General features: G+C 42.9%; 1 protein-coding gene across 7 annotated transcripts in view; it reads right to left on the reverse strand.

Moving 5' to 3' along the window:
* elavl4 (ELAV like neuron-specific RNA binding protein 4) overlaps nucleotides 1–17,148 on the reverse strand; it is a 118,358-nt gene that overhangs the window by 19,734 nt on the left and 81,476 nt on the right. For all 7 annotated transcript variants that reach the window (XM_071202820.1, XM_034081811.2, XM_034081810.2 and 4 more), the window contains one exon: nucleotides 16,306–16,459. In XM_071202820.1, coding sequence (XP_071058921.1) covers nucleotides 16,306–16,459 — 154 coding nt within the window. The remainder of the gene's footprint in view (nucleotides 1–16,305; nucleotides 16,460–17,148) is intronic.

Genomic DNA, 17,148 nt, shown 5'->3' on the forward strand with positions numbered 1-17,148 from the left:
TAGGTTGAAGGAAACATATCATAAGGTTGAAGGAAACATATCTTAAGGTTGAAGGAAACATATCTTAAGGTTGAAGGAAACATATCTTTAGGTTGAAGGAAACATATCATAAGGTTGAAGGAAACATGGACTAACAAAGAAATATAATCCGACCATCCACTATCTCCTTCTTTCATTTTGTTCTGCACATTACTTACGTTTCCTTACCATCATTTAAAATGGCGTGACTCAATATTATCAATACAAATGTAATTAATTGATTGTTTATAATAATTATCTTTTAGGGGGAGGGACACGCTATGTGTTATAAAGTATAACAGTAGAATAAACAAAGCTAAATTAAGATTGGACTCAGCTTCCCTTTGAGTGCATCTTGATCGTGAAGTGCACCAAGGCCCCACAGTCGTCTGTCAAACACTCGAAACAGTTGTTGTATTTAACGTGTTCTGAAGTGGTCGCATCACATCGAATCAACACTGCACGAAGAAATGACCAGCAGTTTTCCTCCAGCATTAGTTTGTTGATAACATCGTGATTGTGTTCGTACCAACCATCCCGACCGTCTGACTCTTCGACCCTCAGCGTGAAGCCGGCGTGTTCCTACGCTGCCTCTCCATCTGGATACTCCCCTTAATGTCCTGGCACAGCGCCAGCCAGGTGCCTACTTGTCAAGCCCTTTTAAGAAAGTTAATGGACAGATTCACGTGTCGCCTGGAAGACTCGGACAATCATGCTATCTCGATTTTAATTTACCCTCTGAAGAGTGCTACCCGGTTCTCTTCCATGGTTTGGAGACATTGGCGCAACAGCCTCTACAGACGGTGAGCATGTGTGGCGCGCTGTGATTGGACGTTTTTATTTGTTTTGTGTTTAGCTTTTTATCTTATTTATTGATGTGTGTTTTGTCTTTGTGTGATATGGACCTTGAGTCTGAAATAAAGATTGGATATACTGCCATATCACACACTGTGTGTTCATTTGGACCCGGAAGTGTCGTCTCAAATTGCACATGTCTTTATGTCTTTAGCATGAGCATTGGCTATTCTTCCTGGGGTCCTCACACACTCAAAACATACATAAACATACAACACAATTAAAACAGAACAGCTCATAATTTCATGCAATTTACAGTGAAATGAAGTGAAACTAAAATGGTCATCCAATTATCGCCATCCTAAGGACAAACAAAAGTAAATACAAATAAGTGTACATAATAATATATGCATACATAGGCACAGTTCAAATTTACTTTGTAACACTTAAATAATTTTATAGCAACCATTTCAAATGTACTTTTCCTGAATGATGTGAACCGGTAAAGGCAGCCGTTAGCCAGATAGCACCCCTCCCCCAATACCTCCGTGAGTCTGAGCCCCTCCCCCCTTTCCAGTCCCGCCTCAAAACCCACCTGTTCCACTCTGTATCCATAAGCCCCGCCCCCCTCTCAACCAACTTCCTCCTGACAGGCTTTGTTGGCTTTGTTTTGTTTGTCTACCCTCCCTCCCAAATGTAAAGCGTCTTTGGGTTCAAGGAAAGCGCTATAGAAATAAAATGTATTATTATTATTATAGCAAGGTTATTGTTCACGTTATCAAAACTGACTCAATTACCCGATAAAACAGTACATTTATTAAATAAATAAGAATCCCTTATGTGTGAATTGTCCAGCGTCAACACTCGATAATCTATACAACAGCACAATCTGGCCTCCATTGGACTCCTTTGTTTACTTCAGGAAGATAGTGACATCACTATGTAACACTCGCGCTTCTACTGGCTAGCGCTCCAACACATTGTACGTGATAGGCTAAGGGGGCGGGACATCTCTAAGGTTGACCAATCACAACAGAGCCAGCCAGCTAACCAATCAGAGCAGACTGGGCTCTGGTTTCAGACAGAGGGTGAAAAGAGGTACAGCACACAGGCAGTATGAGAAAAATAAAGAGCTTTTTGAACATTAGAGCATGGAGACATGTAGAGACACTACATACTGATATACACCTGAACATCAGCAGGAGAGGACTCTTTAAAGTAGAGACACTACATACTGATATACACCTGAACATCAGCAGGAGAGGACTCTTTAAAGTAGAGACACTACATACTGATATACACCTGAACATCAGCAGGAGAGGACTCTTTAAAGTAGAGACACTACATACTGATATACACCTGAACATCAGCAGGAGAGGACTCTTTAAAGTAGAGACACTACATACTGATATACACCTGAACATCAGCAGGAGAGGACTCTTTAAAGTAGAGACACTACATACTGATATACACCTGAACATCAGCAGGAGAGGACTCTTTAAAGTAGAGACACTACATACTGATATACACCTGAACATCAGCAGGAGAGGACTCTTTAAAGTAGAGATACCACATACTGATATACACCTGAACATCAGCAGGAGAGGACTCTTTAAAGTAGAGACACTACATACTGATATACACCTGAACATCAGCAGGAGAGGACTCTTTAAAGTAGAGACACTACATACTGATATACACCTGAACATCAGCAGGAGAGGACTCTTTAAAGTAGAGATACCACATACTGATATACACCTGAACATCAGCAGGAGAGGACTCTTTAAAGTAGAGACACTACATACTGATATACACCTGAACATCAGCAGGAGAGGACTCTTTAAAGTAGAGACACTACATACTGATATACACCTGAACATCAGCAGGAGAGGACTCTTTAAAGTAGAGACACTACACACTGATATACACCTGAACATCACCACGAGAGGACTCTTTAAAGTAGAGATACCACATACTGATATACACCTGAACATCAGCAGGAGAGGACTCTTTAAAGTAGAGACACTCCATACTGATATACACCTGAACATCAGCAGGAGAGGACTCTTTAAAGTAGAGACACTACATACTGATATACACCTGAACAGATTAAATTAATGAACTTTAAAATGAAAAAACCTGCTCCACTAATCCACAATCAAAATATATTCATCAGTTTTTGTGTGTTTCCTTGTTCCAGTGCCACTCCGTCATGCTATATTAACGGTGTAAACCTTGAACAGAGTTTATTTTTCTCCCATTAAAGATTACAACAAAAAGAAACTTGCAATCTCTGAAGCAAGCTGCCAGTCGACGGACTCCGACCTCACGACGGTCCTTTACACCGAGGCTACTTATCAACCGCCAGCCAGCCACACAGCCAACATTAGCACAATGTACTTACTAAGGTATAGCAATCTGTCTTTCTCACTCTCTCTCCCTCTCTTCTCGTCGCCCTCTTTTTCCCGCTCTGCCTTTCCGCCACAGTAATCAACAGCGGCTTATGTAACTCTCTCTACCTGTGCTTATCTCGCCCTAACACACACCGACAGGCACATTGGCTGCCTTACTAATAACACGCTACCTCAATCTGGGGAGGGGAAACAGACGAGGAGCGAGGGGTGGGGGGCGGGGAAGGGTGTGAGTCAGGAATGAAAAGGAGGAAGGGAATGTTAGGAGGTGACAGTGAAAGGATAGAGACGACGAAAGGGAAGTATTCCTGTGTGCTCCAGCCCGAGTGACGGAGAGAAATCACTGCTCCTCCGAGAAACTGCAGGGCTATAAAACACACTGTCTCTCTATCTTCCTCCAACACACACGTCGAGCTCATCGCATCCTTGCGAGCAGGCCACAGAGATGGCACGCATAAGCAAAATCTGAATATGTTTTCAGATGCTCCGCCGCTCCATCTCCGCGTCCTTTTATCTTTTACTTGCGCGGCTATATTGTGCCAACTATCAAATTATAAGACTTGCGTCTCCCAAAGACTTAATACTATGGCAGAGGCAGAAAGAAACGCAGTTCCTGCTATCTTCTAATTATGGCTAGGAAAAAAATAATTGCAATGTCCTTGTTTTAAGTCAGTGTGCCTGGTGTACAGATGGCGCTTGAAACGGCCGCGAGAGGAGAGAAGAAGAAGCTTTGAAGAGTGGAGGTGCCCCGTGCTTTAGCCTCCGTCAGAGCAGAGCTTCAACCATCTGTCTAATGTGTGTGTGCACGTATCGATGTGCACTTGTGTGTGCCACAGAGACGGTATGTACTCTAAAGATTATAGGCAGAGAGGCGATAGTGGGAGTCAAGGCTGCGGTCGCTCCACCTCTCTGCTCGTATTGCCTTGACCGTTCTGTTCTCCGCTGCTGGACAGGCGGGGAGCAGGGATTCAGTTGGGTGTCAGGGTGAAGGGGGGCATCCATTATTCAAGGCAGGAGAGGGGAGGAGAGAGAGAGAGAGAGAGAGAGAGAGAGAGCACCGACCGTCGAGAGGTTTCGTTCTAAAGGGAAAAATGGTGCAAGAAGACACCCAGAAATCAAAGTGAAGAGCCGTGCGGGTTCACGAGGAGGCGCTGGAGAGAGGAGCACTAGCATCGACTACAGAGTGGCGTTTCTCTGACCTTGAGATGCATGTTGTTTTGGTTCCTTTGCATCCAGCAGAGAAGGCAAGGCACCGAGGTAAAAGGAGACAAGTCCCATGCAGATGAGGGAACGAGAGATGTTGTTGTTTTTAAAAATGTGGCTTTTATGGCGCACTAACAGTAGAAGACTTTTACCGTTTGCAATGTCAAGAGGACATATTATTCTTATTTTCAGGTGTATATCAGTATGTAGTGTCTCTACTTTAAAGAGTCCTCTCCTGCTGATGTTCAGGTGTATATCAGTATGTAGTGTCTCTACTTTAAAGAGTCCTCTCCTGCTGATGTTCAGGTGTATATCAGTATGTAGTGTCTCTACTTTAAAGAGTCCTCTCCTGCTGATGTTCAGGTGTATATCAGTATGTAGTGTCTCTACTTTAAAGAGTCCTCTCCTGCTGATGTTCAGGTGTATATCAGTGTGTAGTGTCTCTACTTTAAAGAGTCCTCTCCTGCTGATGTTCAGGTGTGTATCAGTATGTAGTGTCTCTACTTTAAAGAGTCCTCTCCTGCTGATGTTCAGGTGTATATCAGTATGTAGTGTCTCTACTTAAAGAGTCCTCTCCTGCTGATGTTCAGGTGTATATCAGTATGTAGTGTCTCTACTTTAAAGAGTCCTCTCCTGCTGATGTTCAGGTGTATATCAGTATGTAGTGTCTCTACTTTAAAGAGTCCTCTCCTGCTGATGTTCAGGTGTATATCAGTGTGTAGTTTCTCTACTTTAAAGAGTCCTCTCCTGCTGATGTTCAGGTGTGTATCAGTATGTAGTGTCTCTACTTTAAAGAGTCCTCTCCTGCTGATGTTCAGGTGTATATCAGTGTGTAGTGTCTCTACTTTAAAGAGTCCTCTCCTGCTGATGTTCAGGTGTGTATCAGTATGTAGTGTCTCTACTTTAAAGAGTCCTCTCCTGCTGATGTTCAGGTGTATATCAGTATGTAGTGTCTCTACTTTAAAGAGTCCTCTCCTGCTGATGTCCAGGTGTATATCAGTATGTAGTGTCTCTACTTTAAAGAGTCCTCTCCTGCTGATGTTCAGGTGTATATCAGTATGTAGTGTCTCTACTTTAAAGAGTCCTCTCCTGCTGATGTTCAGGTGTATATCAGTGTGTAGTGTCTCTACTTTAAAGAGTCCTCTCCTGCTGATGTTCAGGTGTATATCAGTATGTAGTGTCTCTACTTTAAAGAGTCCTCTCCTGCTGATGTTCAGGTGTATATCAGTACGTAGTGTCTCTACTTTAAAGAGTCCTCTCCTGCTGATGTTCAGGTGTATATCAGTACGTAGTGTCTCTACATGTCTTCATGCTTTAATGTTCAAAATGCTCTTTATTTTTCTCATACCGCCTGGGCTGCAGCACCTCTTTTCACCCTCTGTCTGAAACCAGAGCCCAGTCTGCTCTGATTGGTCAGCTGGCCGGCCCCTTAGCCTATCACGTACAATGTGTTCGTTGCCTTTGCAGACATAATAAACCTATATAACACACTACAGGAAATGGATAACCCCAAAAAGCACAATAGGGCCTCTTTAAGACGGTTTGATAGCTTCATCTTCAATGTATGAAAGTATCGGAAGTATTGGGAAAACTATTGGTGACTAATCTGCAGCTTACAGCCTGACACAAGGACACAAGTGATGTCTTGTTCTGCGCAATCTACTTTGTATCTTGAGGAAGTCATTTGCAACCAACACCAGGCAGCTGCGAAATATGAGTCACAAGGGTCTATGAATCTTCACGCACACGAAACCGGTCTGTTATCACGTCCTGGGGACACATTTGTCTCTTTCTCATCTGTGCGTGTCTCTCTTTCCCCTCATATCAAAGAAAAGAAATATCAAAAGGCAACAGCTGTGTGAGCTCGCTGCCGTAGTGGGGTTGTGGTTATACTAAAGTAAAAATAACTGGTTCATTGTACATGGGTGCATAACAAAGCAAGTACTGGAGGAATATTATCGTTTTCTAGTAAACATAATTAATATTCAATAGCCTCCAACAGGGCCCGTAACCGCGGGCAACTGTTCCTGAGTTGATCACGGAGTGCAAATCAAAATGTGCAACAGTATGCCCAGCACACACAACATGTCCGGACTTCCAATGCCTCCATCGATATGAATTCTACTGGCAGCGTGTTTGTAATGCAGGTCTGTGCATTCGACTTCGTAAAATATGTAATGTTTTTATCTCGGCAGAGGAAGTCTCTGCATCTGAAAGCTGACGGCGAAGAATCATTTTCCAACATCAATGCCTCGCGCCAGCACATTTAGAAGATAACCGAACCGCCATTTAAAGCTATTTTGATCAGGATGCCTATCTTTAATAACTCGCAACATACTCTTGTTATTAGTAACACTGGCAATCACCATCTTGAGTTGTGTGCTGCCATTATAGCTTCAGACTTGTTGCCATGGGAATCTTTCCCATTGTCACCGTCCATCCCACATGAAGGGAACTCAGCCCTTTCACGGCCAATCCTCACACACACTGAGCAGCGATTTAGTTTCCCGTCAGAGCCAGCGTGTGTAGTATGAGGATCGATTGTGTTTGCAGTCATTGATCAGGTAAGCAATGACCTCTGCTCGCACAGGGCCAGGAGAAGAAGAATAAGAAGAAGTCAGAACAGGCGAATATCCATATCTTAAGCTGTGTTTGATATTAAATCTGTTTCAATTTGAGGCTAACCTAAACCAACAGTCGGAGCAGAAAACCACGGCCTGGCTCCGGTCTCTGAAGGTTTGAAACAAAGGAAGGACGGGGGGGTTCGGCGAGGACTATTTGCACTGATAAAGAGACAGAATATGCTTATCCATTCAGAAGGAATCAATAGACGGAGCAGCGAGAGAGGAAGACACCGAGATCTGTGTCAAGTCGATGTTCTCTCTCCGAGTCTTTGGGGCAATTTGGACGTTTTAGTGGATTTCTGTTTGTGCTGCCTCCGACTGAATGGTGCTAACAGCGATGCTTTTGAAGTTCCTTCTCGTCTCGAGGAACAGAAGAGTGACTGCAGGGTGCATCCTGTTGATGAGGGGGTCATTTCGAGAACAGACTTCGTGTTCCCAATTTAGCCGAGCAGGAACTGGGGATCATCAGCCCATCTGCCCGCGCATGGTCACTGGAGAGCCTCCGTGACTTCAACAACTTTATGAAGCACTGCTGATTCTCTGACTGCAGCCGACTCTACGTCTGTGGTCGCTGTTAGGGTGGGTCTGTCTTAGTTCAGTAGAAACAGTGCATCAGAGTCAACTGGACTGCAGGCACTGATTAGGGCCATCATTACATAAACACATGGACACTGGTGAGTCACAAATGACCTGCGACGGAACTTCAAGGCACCACACGATGATGTCTTTATCATCAGCAAACGATGTGTCCCACAATTCAAGAATACTGAAGTTCAAAAGATACGACGAAATGAAACTGCAGCTGTGGTTTCTCAACAGACTGTTCTTCAACGGCATTGAGATGGGAGGGGGAAACTCACATTTGGGTATTCAGTGCCTACCAAAGCACAAGCTGTTAAAAAGACACATCAGTATTTTAAATAGTAAAGAGTCCTCCTCTACTGATGTTCAGGTGTATATCAGTATGTAGTGTCTCTACTTTAAAGAGTCCTCTCCTGCTGATGTTCAGGTGTATATCAGTATGTAGTGTCTCTACTTTAAAGAGTCCTCTCCTGCTGATGTTCAGGTGTATATCAGTATGTAGCGTCTCTACTTTAAAGAGTCCTCTCCTGCTGATGTTCAGGTGTCTATCAGTATGTAGTGTCTCTACTTTAAAGAGTCCTCTCCTGCTGATGTTCAGGTGTCTATCAGTATGTAGTGTCTCTACTTTAAAGAGTCCTCTCCTGCTGATGTTCAGGTGTATATCAGTATGTAGTGTCTCTACTTTAAAGAGTCCTCTCTTGCTGATGTGCAGGTGTATATCAGTATGTAGTGTCTCTACTTTAAAGAGTCCTCTCTTGCTGATGTTCAGGTGTATATCAGTATGTAGTGTCTCTACTTTAAAGAGTCCTCTCCTGCTGATGTTCAGGTGTCTATCAGTATGTAGTGTCTCTACTTTAAAGAGTCCTCTCCTGCTGATGTTCAGGTGTATATCAGTATGTAGTGTCTCTACTTTAAAGAGTCCTCTCTTGCTGATGTGCAGGTGTATATCAGTATGTAGTGTCTCTACTTTAAAGAGTCCTCTCCTGCTGATGTTCAGGTGTATATCAGTATGTAGTGTCTCTACTTTAAAGAGTCCTCTCTTGCTGATGTGCAGGTGTATATCAGTATGTAGTGTCTCTACTTTAAAGAGTCCTCTCCTGCTGATGTTCAGGTGTCTATCAGTATGTAGTGTCTCTACTTTAAAGAGTCCTCTCCTGCTGATGTTCAGGTGTATATCAGTATGTAGTGTCTCTACTTTAAAGAGTCCTCTCCTGCTGATGTTCAGGTGTATATCAGTATGTAGTGTCTCTACTTTAAAGAGTCCTCTCTTGCTGATGTGCAGGTGTATATCAGTATGTAGTGTCTCTACTTTAAAGAGTCCTCTCCTGCTGATGTTCAGGTGTATATCAGTATGTAGTGTCTCTACTTTAAAGAGTCCTCTCTTGCTGATGTTCAGGTGTATATCAGTATGTAGTGTCTCTACTTTAAAGAGTCCTCTCCTGCTGATGTTCAGGTGTATATCAGTATGTAGTGTCTCTACTTTAAAGAGTCCTCTCCTGCTGATGTTCAGGTGTATATCAGTATGTAGTGTCTCTACTTTAAAGAGTCCTCTCCTGCTGATGTTCAGGTGTATATCAGTATGTAGTGTCTCTACTGTAAAGAGTCCTCTCCTGCTGATGTTCAGGTGTATATCAGTATGTAGTGTCTCTACTTTAAAGAGTCCTCTCCTGCTGATGTTCAGGTGTATATCAGTATGTAGTGTCTCTACTTTAAAGAGTCCTCTCCTGCTGATGTTCAGGTGTATATCAGTATGTAGTGTCTCTACTGTAAAGAGTCCTCTCCTGCTGGTGTTCAGGTGTATATCAGTATGTATTACTTTTCTCATACTGCCTCTTGTCACCCTCTGTCTGAAACCAGAGCCCAGTCTGCTCTGATTGGTTAGCTGGCCGGCTCTGTTCTAGGGGCAGTGTGTGGGAGAGAAACGGCAGACCATTAACATGCACACAAACCACAGGAAAGAGAACACCCCATAATAGCGCCTCTGAAACGCCGCCAGCCTCTGAATATCTCGACAGTGCACAAACCATTCTGACATAATCTGTCTGCGTCTCTTTTTTCTCCAGCTCTGCTTTTCTTCGTCTGTATTTACATTTTTGGCAGTCACGGGAGAGTTTTAATTTACAGCCCATTTCTCTCTTAATAGCAGCGAGTGTGTGGGTGTGTGTCTGTGTGCGCTCGTACAGTACGATGAGTCAGTGCTGTCGGCACACTACTCTCAAGGCCCTTCTAAAGTATTTAATCACCAGCAACTCCAACATCTAATTGATCATTAAGGGTTCTCCTGCTGATCCTCTACCCTCTGGAGACACCTCGCAGAACTTGTCTTAATATTGTTTTCGCGGATGTGTGTTTGTGCATATATGTGACTTTATGTATAAAACAGTCTACTGCCTCGTGGGTAATCTACTGTCTACATGCTACAGGATAAAACACTGTATACTATTAATACATGTGGTGACAAATAATTATTTAGCCCTCACACGACTTCCCTTAAAGACTGACCAGTAGCACTTATTAGTAGTGTGTAGGGATGCCCCCTTTAAGGAGATTAGTCATTTTGGTCTTAGTCAATTTCTTAAGGCTTTTTTCTTGCTGAATGACTGAGAAAATTAGGAGCACATTTGTGTTGAATTTAACATTTAAAGTGGTGCTTTTGCCTAATTATGTGTGGACAAACGTAGTGGATTTAATATGTGAAGCTAATTGATTAGTCGACACAATTGTACGGCAGGGTTTCCGTTAGCCGGTAATTACCAGTTTTTAGCTGGTAACATTTATTAAAAACCGGTAAATTCAAAACCGGCCGGTCAAAATGTCTGGTAATAATTAGGGAGGCTCCGATCGATCGGCCGCCGGTCATTATCGGCCGATATTCACTCTTAATAGTTTGATCGGTGCTCTCTATAAAGGCCGATCAGGAGAGCTGGATCTGATCGATATGGACATGAACGCGAGTGAAGTATAACCGGACGCGAGAGAGAGATCAGATCAGCTGCTGAGTCTGACCGAGACACGCAGCTCTGCATGATCACCTGAAGCCCCGCCCTCTGTTTAGCGAGCTGCAGGAGCTGCATGAGAAACTGACGGGCTGTCAGGAGAGAGAGAGGGAGAGAGAGAGAGAGGGAGAGAGAGGGAGAGAGAGAGAGAGGGAGGGAGAGGGGAAAAGAGAGGATCCGTTTCTCCCGTGTTATTATTCAAAGTTGATGTAAACTTTTGAATAATGTACGTTATCTACTACAAGTAGTTTGTTTGAATGTAATAATTATGTTGTTTGTTGTTTGTGGAATCATTTATTGAAAAATGAATCTGAATTTTTCGATCTGTTACGATTATAAACTGAAGCAATATGAAAATGAGCCCGTGAACTGAGTTTTAAACTGAAGCATATCTGCTCATAGTCCGGTAATTACCTGCTAACGGAAACTCTACTACACAACTCTTATTATTATTGAAATATGACCGGTAAGTTTCACATTTGTCCGGTAAAATAAATTCTGCCCGGACATTTGACCGGCGAGAAAAAATCCTAGCGGAAACCCTGTTGTACGGGTGTTAGTACACTAAGGTTTTCACTTTACTTCAGGACAGTGTGTGTCATAAATATTTGATTTCACTGCGGCCGTTAGTACGAGAATTTAAACAACCAATTTTGTTTTTCTGTAACCAAGTCGAGGTTGAAATCCCACTGTGTTGAAAGTCTTTTCATTTTCTCAATTGAGCATCCTCCTTTGATCCGAGTGCTCACATTACCCGCTGTAGTGGAAGTGAAGCGCTGCAGCTCTTTACACGGACACGATCGTGAGAACGCTCCGCTTTAAACCTGACCTTGAGCCCGTCAAGAATGACCAATGAATTATTCAGTCCGCTGCAAACCGATGGCCGACGCATCAAACCCGCTTCCTCTCTGCTACCCAGAGCCACCTGTGCTGCGAGGTGTTTTATTCATGCGTGTGTCGTGATATAGGAAGCTCGGAGATGTGTTCTGTTGCCTTGCTGTGCGTTGATGGTACGGAGTCTCCTGGGTGTCGGCAGCACGGCGGTGTGACACATCTGTTAGTAAAGACAGATCTGCCCACCTCATCTATTTCTATTCGCATGTGGTTTCATCCCACAGACCATAAGACTGACCTGCACTTTTGAAAGAACATATATCATATATATTCCAATGACTATTCTGCACAGCTTCTATCATATTCTGTTTCTATTGTATCTGTGGTATTGTGTTGGAGGAGCCATGTCTCCACTGCAGCTTTGGCCACGTGACGATAACACCTTTGCATCTTGAAAATGGATGATAGAAATAGCCCTTTCCCCCACCTTCCCCCTCCGCTCCTTCCCCCCTCTTCTCATTTCCTCTCCTAATGCTAATCTACACCCTGCTTCTTGCTTTCCTCTCCATTTCCTCTGCATCCTCCCCCCCTTGTCTCCTCTTCTCCTCTCCTTTGTTTTCCTCACCCCTCTCCTCCTCTGCGCGGTGTGTACAGACAGGCGTGCACTTCGACGCCAGCAGTGATTTATTCTGCTTAGGCAAATGAGTGTGGCTTACAGCGTGCGGCTCCTCTTTCTGCTTCATCAGTACACATCGCACAGAACAGTGGAGCAGGTTGCCGCCTGCAGGCACGCACACCACCCCTGAAATGGATCTAAGACACACCCTGGAGGGGCTCTTCTGCGAGGGGCTGATGTGATTCCTTCCTGTGTTTTGGATGCAGTGGAATGTGTAATTGAGCATGGATAATATGCAGCTTGTGTGTATCGTGTAATGTGTGCATTCGACGCCCTCAGCTCGGGGTGAGCGTGGTCGAGGGAAGCCGCCTCATGAGGTCCCCCACGCACTCAGTAGGAGACGCTTGATGGACAATAGGCCTGGGCAAAATGATATCAAAACATTATATTAGGTTGTTTATGGTCTAGCACCATTGTTTCCCTCGCCATAGATGCTGTACACCCCTTTGTTGAAGCGCCCTACGTGGAAAATGGTGCCAGCATGTGATAGTTTTTTGTTTAAAGGCTCACAGAAGGATGGTACAGTCCAGTCCTCTGTAGAGTTGAACACGCTTAGTTTAAGGCTGACTCGTGGGGCTACAATAACCTTACATCACTGTTACCATTGAGTTTACTTTGTGACAGTTACAGTGGAGACATGCGGAAAGAAACGAGTCACTTCCGGCGGCCATCTTTGTTCAGCTGACGAAAATAGTTTGGGGTTGCAAGACGTGGGAAAAACGGATTTATGGATCACCAAATGAGGCCGAAGTACCGTTTTCTTTGGGAACGTTATCCTTTCTGTTGCTGATATATAACTCAGGGTCGATGCAGGAATCCGGAAGTCAAATGTAAAACCCTTTAAGACCTTTTTTAAGACCCTTTCCATACATTTTAAGACCTCATCTCCACTTGGAGTTCTAACCGGTTACCTTGGCGACACACTTCACCTCACATTGACTATACACAGTATTGATTGTCCTTCCTCCTTATCTTCCAACCATTTGGACGCAGACTTGCATTTCCCCATAACGATGTTGCTTAGCAACCGGCGTAAACGGACCTTCGCGCTATCAAGCAGTGAGCGTGCGATGTCCTGTTCAGATGACGTCAAACCCAACGGGATGCCATCAATAAACTACACAGAATCACACTACACACCTACGCCATGACTACATTCAGACAGACTGTAGAACACAACCTCTCTGGACCATTTAGATCAGGGGTGGGGAACCTCCGGCCCCCGGGCCGTATACGGCCCGCGAGACCATTTGGTGTGACCCTCGAGGTAATTTATAAACACACGCAAAAAAGAAAAAAATTAAAGAAATCTAGACCGCAAAATAATTAAACAAGTGAGTGCCTGTTTTTCCTGGCCACGGTCAGGGTCCTTGAACACAACACAAGCTTAACGTGTCATCACGTGGTATATATGTCGTCTGACAGGGGTGTAGTTCTGACGGGGAGCAGTGAGCACCAGAACGCAGCTCCGCTCCGGCACTTCAAAAAATTGCAGTACCCATAAGGAGCCGTACACATGCTGCAGTTTTTGCGTGGCTGTGTCTTAGTTGTAAACCCAGTGGCGATCTGTCATACTGATCATACAGTCAATAACTTTGTTGTTATTAGCATCTGGTTAGCTAGCTATGCTAACGAATATAAGAAGCTTTTTCTCCAACCAGTGAGGTAAAGACACATCTTTATATGATCATTATAGTTATACAAAAACAAGAGAATAAAGTAAACAGGTATAAAATACTATATGACAGTAAAAAAAAGTTGTTATTAATAAACAAGAATACAGTTTGAAAGGGGAGTGATTTGTAAAATATCCATAAAGAAAAAGAAAATCTGCTTACAGTTCTGTTTCATCTGGGTGTTGAGAGATGTATCCATACGTAGATCTAATGTTGCTCTCAAAGTGCACCAGATTGATGCTTTTAACTTCAACATTTAAAAAAAAAAAATCTTCCCGGGGGGGAGCATGCCCCCGGACCCTCCTAGAGAAGGTTAGGCCCCCCCCCCCCCCCCCACTTAAATCATGTTCACATGGACAGGAAACTAAATACATTTGCACACATCTTGTGTCCATATCTTTCTGTGTTGGTGGTCACGCCACAACCGTGCACGTGCATGCGCGAGTCATGGTAAGATATCTGGATTAAGAGGTAGCTTTTTCTTTGCACAACATGAAAGAAAGGCGAATTGAATGGGCTGAGGTCAATAATTTGTACGGCCCTCGGAGGATGTTGAAAACATTGAAATGGCCCTTGAGAGGAAAAAGGTTCCCCACCCCTGATTTAGATACTTATTGAAAACAAGCTGCACAATGTAACACCTTGGGAAATGCCGTTTAATACTTTTTAATATCCTTCATTTTCTCTAAATTGATTTATCAACTTTTAATACTTTATAAGACCCCGCGGACCCCCTGAAGAAGATCTAATAACTTAAGAAGCAACAATGAAGTAAGATACAGCGTCTTGTTTTAGACGATGCATCTTAAGTATTTTGTTAAGTAAGATACAGCGTCTTGTTTTAGACGATGCATCTTAAGTATTTTGTTAAGTTAGATACAGCGTCTTGTTTTAGACGATGCATCTTAAGTATTTTGTTAAGTAAGATACAGGGTCTTGTTTTAGACGATGCATCTTAAGTATTTTGTTAAGTAAGATACAGCGTCTTGTTTTAGACGATGCATCTTAAGTATTTTGTTAAGTAAGAAACAGGGTCTTGTTTTAGACGATGCATCTTAAGTATTTTGTTAAGTAAGAAACAGGGTCTTGTTTTAGACGATGCATCTTAAGTATTTTGTTAAGTAAGATACAGGGTCTTGTTTTAGACGATGCATCTTAAGTATTTTGTTAAGTAAGATACAGGGTCTTGTTTTAGACGATGCATCTTAAGTATTTTGTTAAGTAAGAAACAGGGTCTTGTTTTAGACGATGCATCTTAAGTATTTTGTTAAGTAAGATACAGGGTACAAGTTGTTTTAGACGATGCATCTTAAGTATTTTGTTAAGTAAGATACAGGGTACAAGTTGTTTTAGACGATGCATCTTAAGTATTTTGTTAAGTAAGATACAGGGTACAAGTTGTTTTAGACGATGCATCTTAAGTATTTTGTTAAGTAAGATACAGGGTACAAGTTGTTTTAGACGATGCATCTTACTGTAAGTATTTTGTTAAGTAAGAAACAGGGTCTTGTTTTAGACGATGCATCTTAAGTATTTTGTTAAGTACTACTTTATAAGACCCCGCGGACACCCTGGTAACTATACAACTGACATGTTATGAACAGCGTGGAAGCAAAAAGGCGTATATAGCCCGTGTGTATCATTTCTATTATCATTATTATTTGTTTAGACTCCACATGTTTTCTTATTGTTCGTCACAACTCCTGGTGTGGTTTAAGGGTGCTCATTCCACCTGCTTTTAGGACAGAGGGTACGACCGGTGTGTTTCTGTTGACTGTCGGTCCTGCTTTAGTACCTGTGCGTTTCAATCACTTTATTAAATACACCTCAACAAGGACTATTTCTTGCCAACGTGTCAAAGTCCGCCTAAATTAGCTTTCATTTAGTTGAAGCTTAGTCTCTACACAGAGTGATGAGTTAAGAGGACCAGCTGTGTGTGTGTGTGTGTGTGTGTGTGTGTTTCGTCGCAGGGGTGTCCAAACTTCGGCCAGGGGGCCAAATGTGGCCCGCGGACCATTTTGAATCGCAGCACATTCTAATAGTATAATGGAATACGGCCCACAAATGAAACTTGTGCTTGTCTTATATTGTACTTCATAAATGCAAACATATATCACACAGTAGTATTCATGTGTTAATGAGACCACTTTTCAAATACATTCAGTCAATTAAGGCTGGAAGTATTTTCTAACATATCTTAGTTGATAAGAAAAAAGCTCAATGAATTATTTACATAACAAGCTTGAAATACACGCTTCATATTTCTCCTTATTATAATCAACCTGAGTGATGAGCAGCCAACAAAATAAATATACCCCTAGTGAGTGGCCCAGCTCTTCGTATATTTTTCTGTATGTGACCCTTGGTGAAAAAAGTTTGGACACCCCTGGTTTAGTGTATGGCTCTCGTGTGTGTGTGTATCGAGTGTCTGTCTACCAGGTGTGTGTGTGTGTGTTAGTGCTCAGAGACGAGGTGCAGCCCCATGGATACCTGTGACCTGGTCCACCAGGATGCGGGAGGTGATGATGCGTCCGTACTGAGAGAACAGCTGCTCCAGCTCCTTCTGGGTCATGGTCTTGGGCAGGCCGCTCACGTACAGGTTGGCGTCACGGATGGAGGCTGAGCTGGGTCGTGCATATGACACCTGAGGGGAAACAAGCAGCCTTAGAGCTTCCATATGTCAATTCGGTTCTTTGTGCGCGCTTGTGCTTTGGGACAGAGGTGGGAATAAGTGGAGTACAAATACTTCGTTACTGTACTTAAGTACATGTTTCTGGTATCAGTACTTTACTCCACTACTTATTTTCCTGATGACTTTTTACTTGTTGAACTCAAATACCTGTACTTTCTATTTCTCACATGTTGAACCCAAATACCTGTACTTTCTACTTCTTACATGTTGAACTCAAATACCTGTACTTTCTACTTCTCACATGTTGAACACAAATACCTGTACTTTCTACTTCTCACATGTTGAACTCAAATACCTGTACTTTCTACTTCTCACATGTTGAACCCAAATACCTGTACTTTCTACTTCTTATATGTTGAATACAAATACCTGTACTTTCTACTTCTTATATGTTGAATACAAATACCTGTACTTTCTACTTCTCACATGTTGAACCCAAATACCTGTACTTTCTACTTCTTACATGTTGAACTCAAATACCTGTACTTTCTACTTCTCACATGTTGAACACAAATACCTGTACTTTCTACTTCTTACATGTTGAACACAAATACCTGTACTTTCTACTTCTCACATGTTGAACTCAAATACCTGTACTTTCTACTTCTCACATGTTGAACTCAAATACCTGTACTTTCTAC

This window comes from Pseudochaenichthys georgianus, chromosome 4, assembly GCF_902827115.2.
Source record: "Pseudochaenichthys georgianus chromosome 4, fPseGeo1.2, whole genome shotgun sequence".
Taxonomy (NCBI): domain Eukaryota; kingdom Metazoa; phylum Chordata; class Actinopteri; order Perciformes; family Channichthyidae; genus Pseudochaenichthys; species Pseudochaenichthys georgianus.